The 6,000-nt window shown below is 43.5% G+C and overlaps 1 protein-coding gene across 1 annotated transcript in view; it reads right to left on the reverse strand.

Moving 5' to 3' along the window:
- mgat5b (alpha-1,6-mannosylglycoprotein 6-beta-N-acetylglucosaminyltransferase B) overlaps window positions 1-5,518 on the reverse strand; it is a gene marked incomplete at both ends in the record, with an annotated part of 68,201 nt that extends 62,683 nt beyond the window's left edge. Inside the window, 2 exons of the mRNA XM_083976807.1 lie at window positions 2,134-2,246; window positions 5,451-5,518. Of these exons, the coding sequence (XP_083832933.1) occupies window positions 2,134-2,246; window positions 5,451-5,518 (181 nt within the window). The remainder of the gene's footprint in view (window positions 1-2,133; window positions 2,247-5,450) is intronic.
- Between the last annotated feature and the right edge of the window lie 482 nt (window positions 5,519-6,000).

Genomic DNA, 6,000 nt, shown 5'->3' on the forward strand with positions numbered 1-6,000 from the left:
GTTACACTGATTTCCCAAGGACGTGCTCCAAATACGATTTAATATTAACGTTTTTAATAACCGAGTACACTCATTGCACTCATCAGTATCTTTACATCTCAAACAAACAAAACAAACAAACAACCACAGGGTGTCATGCTGCTTACTGATTGGCCCAGAGACAGAAAGCATGATTCAACAAGGATGAAACGATTACTGTTGCCTCTTTTGAGCAGAAATAAATTGAGATCAGTGTAATATTTCACAAGTATAAACTACAAACAATTGGTGCCCTTGGATGGGTTGGGACAGATTGATGCATTGCTTTCTCCTTTGCCAGCTGGTGTCAGTCGCAAAGGACGACACACAGTGTCAACATTGTGTCAGGCAGTGATAAAAAGGTGGGAGACAATAGTCCAATTGCCAACACTGACTCCCACATAGATTGTGCTGTAGCGGTTGATATGCAGAGGCACATTGTGCAAACACAGACAACGTGGTGAGAAAGATAAGTTTCACCTAGGGATGGTGTGTGGTATAAAAAAAAAAGAAAAGTTGATTTCTCTCCAGCATTACTTTGATTTGGTCAATACTTTGATTTCTGAACTGACATTTTTCTAAATAGGATTTGTCTGAAGTTGTCTATCAATCCATTCTCAATACTGCTTATCTGGGTTGCAGGGGGGCTGGAGCCAGTCCCAGATGACACAGTTCACCAGTTTATCACAGGGCCGACATGTGGGGACGAACAAATACGCACACAAGTTTAATATGTACCGGCATATTAGACTCTTCAATCCTCCAATCCACCTCCTGTGTATGTCTTTAGACTGTGAGAGGAACCAACACAGGCATGGCCTCTTGCTAAGAAGTAACAATGCTAACCACAGCATCACCATGTCAATCAGATGATTATTAAAGAGACACCAAAACAGCTTCACCTAAGAAACAGACGCAGTAATCTCCCCTGATCACATGACCACCAACATCTGAAGCACAGATTTATTATTAACTGCATTAGTATATTAAAGTGACTTAAATCGGCCAGATTAACCTCATTCTAAGTGATTTATATCTAATTAAATGAGATTACAGGAGGATTCCCAGAGGGGGAATACCTCTGCTATATGATAAATTTGTTATGGCTGCTCAATCGTCTACACTAGCAGTCAAAAGCTTCAGTTTTTCTAGTTTAGCACAATTTCTCAGTTTACTTTGTTTCTGTTAATTAAAAAGCTGCTTTGCTTTTCACCTTGTTCAGTTCATCCCAAAGCAGCTCCACAGGGTTTAAGTCTAGAGACTGTGCTGCTCTTCCATCATGTGAAGCCACTGTCTGCTTCCTCTTTTCTAATGTTTGAGGTCATTATCTCACTGTAGGCTGAACCCTGGCCCAGTCTTTCCTCCTGTGTTACCTGCTGTTTCTGACCATACCGATAGCAAAATACAGGACAGTGTGGTCTTAATCAGGAATCAGAGGGCGTGTACACAGTTTGAACCAACACTGCTGTGTTATTACAGAAGATTTGTAGGAATTGCTGGCAGTAAATGAAGCTCAATTTACTTCCTTTGCTGCAGGGAAGCCCCACATTAACCAATTTCTTAATCTGTGAAATGGTTTTCAATGAATTCTTCATGTTTTTCGGTCTTCTGTGGCCTTGTTTAACTAACCTTTGGACCATTCAGAGTTACTCAATGGACTCGAGTTGCTGAAATGTCAGTAATTGGAAAAACATGTGGGTGTTCTCACCAGGTGTTTTGACTGATGATGTCTATACAGTGTTATTATAACCAACTTATAAAGATGCACCATTGACAACATTAAATCATGGCCGAGCCTCTACACTTTTTGGCTACTAGTACTGTGGGTCAGAGCAAGGTCATGTGAGCACTGAGCAGAGATGAAAGTAGGTGTAAAAAAAAAAGAAAGAAAAAAAGATGGGGGTGTAGATGAGAGGAGAGGAGCATCTGCAGGCGACAGCACCCCCTGACGCACTCGTGATGAGCAAAGTGAGCAGGTCTGTCAGCCCGCTGGCGGCAATCAAGGAAGCCCCACGGAGCTCTCTGCGTGCTCCCAGCCTGTTCATTACCAGCGCAGGGCACAGCCACTGCAGTCACAGGCTACCGAGCGGCGCCGACGTACTTCTGCGGACTTACCTTCTGCTCGCACGGTGAAGGGGGAATCTCCGAGTCGCTTGGCCGAGAACTGGCCCCCGAGAGAGGTCATTAGGAAGCACAGGCTGAAGAAGCCGATGCCCACCACAAAGATCCTGCATGAGAGGGACAAGAGACAAGAGGATAAATAAGTGACAACAGGGAAAGAGACTGGGTTAGAGCTTGTGAGGCAGAAAGAAAATAATATAAAGAACCAAAAGAGTAAAGCAAACAAGGACAAGAAGGTAGAAGAGAAAATTTCACAGCATTACAAACATTCAAAACAGTTGACTTCACATCACACAAGTGTGTGTTTATGTGTTTCATACCAAACACCTACAATCAAGTAGGAGATCATGTCTTCACTCATCTTATAATTAGGGTGTTCATACTGCAGGAACTTATAGGCCCCCTATATAGTAAGGGTGTGGCTGGCAACCTTTTATTTATTTATTTCGGGCATGTCAGTTAGATCAATCATCATCACACATCATCTTAGTTTAAATAATGCAATACACATGGCTGGGAGAAGCAAAAGCTTATCTAGTCCCGCCCCGACACAAACACACACACACAGCAACAGTTTTAATAAACAGTGCTGCTGGATCACAGTCTCATCTGCTCCTAAAGTGTCTCTATGCGCAAGATTCAAATCATAAATGTGTAAGCCCAACTACGTAAGTAAATAAAACAAACAAGAAAAACATGCATGGATTGGTCAGAGTTTTGTCAGTCCTGCAGCTGCCACGAGGTCTGATTATTTTTGTTCCTTTTACATAATGTATTGATTACTCTCAGGATAGAAGGACCGTTTCACCCAAAATGTGTTTCTGAACAGGATTACCAACTTTAACCAGCAACCGGCTTCAGCCGCCGTTCTTTGTTCAGGGAATATGCTGTAGTCTTGACGCCCTCCAATAAAAAACAATCACTGCATCTCTCCTGAATCGAACAGGGTTTTATTTCTGTCTGGTTCACAGTGTCCACAACTTAAAACTTAAGATTAATCATAGAAAAAAAAAAAGAGAGTGGTCTGAAAAAACATTATGGCTCTCCCCCGTCTCATCTGAGACACCTGCCACTCGCTCTCGTTTATGTCATCATTTCCTGGGAGGATGACCACATCAACAGTTAAATTAAAACATAAACTTCATCCAAACAGTCATTGCATCATTCAATAACATTAATGATAATAATAATTAAATAAAATATGCAAAAATGGCTCATTTCCACTGAAGCAACTTCATAATAATAATTTGGTTATAAACAGTGGCTCTGTTGATGTTTGTGCGCATGTGCGAGATTTGCTGCGAGATGTTCATACATCGTTGTAAACCATTGGATGTATGATGTAAACACGGAAGAATCTCGCAGCAAATCTCGCACAGCCACTGGGAGCTACTACTACAGCAACAAGGCTAAAACAGAGATCAAAATACATTTTTTCAATAACTTTTTCATAACGCGGCTTCAGGACACTTGGGTCAGTACGAACGAGCAGTATGGAGGTACAGTATTTGAATGTTTCATAGTGTGTGTTTTGGACGATTCGAAAGTGAGCTCTCTCCGCCACCATGAAAGTCTGATGCCGGTCGGACCCCCCCTGGAACTCCAAAAGCGTTTTGATGACTCAGAAAGTTCTCCGAACCCTTCCCTGGCATGACGGTGGGTAGAACATTAGTGAATTATTGATTTTGGGTGAAGTATCTCTTTAAGAAGGGGCCTCTCTGATATGTTTGCAGTTTATCAACTATTTCACTGATACTTCTGACCACTTTCTCCCATACATCCGCATGAAGTCTCTGTGAAACACACACGGGCACACACATGCACAGGTAACTCCAGTAAGTTAATATTAAGTTGTAAGCCTGATTTTGAGAGGGACATTTCAACTGAATCTCACTCAGTAAAGACCAAGTAAGTAAAATCATCACGGCAACCTCTGAGGTCAGGCTGACACACAGGTGTATACGTGTGGGTGTGTTAGTTGATTAAAAATATTCAGGGGGCGGTGTTTAGCTCAGTTGGAAGAGCACCCGCCCATTGAGGCTATAGTCCTCACGGTTTGAATCCCACGCCGAGCGGCCCTATCCTGCGTGTCATTCCCCCCTCTCTCCCTCCCATTTCCTGTCTCTCTCAACTATCCTGTCATTAAAAGCAAAAAGAAATATAATAAAATAAAAATAATATTCAGGATGTTTCTCAAAATGTCTTTGAGAAATGTCTTTCAGTTCATACTGTACTAATCAACCCACAGAAAAGAATTGTGTAGCCGCTTGACTGTGTCATCATAAATGAACCATGACATGGGCGGCTTTTCTGCATCACGCTGTGCTCAGTGAGCAAAACATCCAAAATAAAATCATTAAATTACAGGTGAATGGCTGCGCTTTGGAGAGAACAGTAAACACAGCAAACATTTCTCCTGCTCTCAAGCTCTTAAACAAACTGCAGGCACCACACAGAGAATATGTTTGGAAAGGTTTGGAAACAAGCTTCTCGCGAGTGGAACAGATTGTCACACTTCTGCTTTCTTGAATGTTTAAAGGCTGAAAACTGACAGCAGACGGGGCGGCAGTCACTCAGCTCGAGCCTGACAGAGTGATGGTGATGTATTACTATCCAAAATGGTGCGGTAGCCGACTAATGGTGACAAACTGGGATTTGTTGTGTGAGAAAGGTGAGACCTCCTCTCCCTGTCAGCCACTCAAGTGCAGTATGAGCATGTTGAGTTGCTCACTGGCATGTTAAATCAGGTCTGGAGACTCTGGCAGAGCATGCGCTCCGGTTGCATTCACTCAGAAAGCTGTAAAACACCAGGGAAGCTTACGCCTGAAAGACTGACTGCCTCTGCTGGCATGGACACCATCGCCACCCTTGTGATGACTAATTCCTTAATGCTAATGAGTCCTTGAGCTTGTGTGCAACCTATCAGGTCAAACGTAAAACTTTTAATGAGTTTGCAGCTGCTTGATTTGCTTTCCCTGCTTCTCCAGCTGCTCTGGTGAAACTTTCAGCTGCATAAGCAATTGTTGCAGCCTGTACAACAATTGTGTCTTCTTGTGTTTCAATTAATGGCATTGCTCTGAGCTTGGAAGCCTGGTTCCACCACATTATTGATGTGGAGACTGAATCTCTATCGCTCTACAGAAATCTTTACACAGTGACAGTCTTGCTTGTTTTTGCTTTTTCCTTTTAATTTGTCATTATGTGGCAGTGATAACAAAAATATTTAATTACAAATATTAGGGAAGGAACTAAGAGTCTGCTGTCCTCATTTTAAGTGAGATTTGCATTACATCGAGGGAGCATGTTCTTACCTGAACGGTTTGAAAGTGAGAAGACCTCTCCTCACCCTGATGGAAAGGTCGTTGCCGGTCGAGATCATTTTCCACACACGCAGAAAGCGCCGGGTCCCCTTGTCACTGTGCAAGTCTGTGCGACAACCGGCGTCAAAAGCATAACTTTCTGACAGAGTCCCGGGGACTGGATGATGCTCTCACGGCGGGAGCAACTTCCAAGCCCGACTCGTGCCCGTGCGGAGCTGTGAACAACTTCAGCTGGAACCAGCGCCGGTGCGCCCTGCAGCGGCGGCGCGGGGAGTCCGATTCTGCAGAGGAGCGAAGAGGAAGAAGGAAAAACTGGAGTCTGTCCTTTAACCAGCTCTCATTGTGTCGCTTGTGCAGGTAACTGCGAGGGCAGGAGTGCTGCGTTCCTTAAACCTTCCGAGTGGATTGGAGCACCGACTGTCTCTCTCTTCTCATTAGCTCTATGTGCAGCTCTCCAACGGTGGCGCGTTTACTGACAGCGCCATCTATTGATCCACATTGGAATATGAGAGTTGTTTTATTGTGAAGTGCAGCCAGAGAA

The sequence above is a fragment of the Trachurus trachurus genome (genome assembly GCF_905171665.1).
Source record: "Trachurus trachurus genome assembly, chromosome: 8".
NCBI lineage: Eukaryota > Metazoa > Chordata > Actinopteri > Carangiformes > Carangidae > Trachurus > Trachurus trachurus.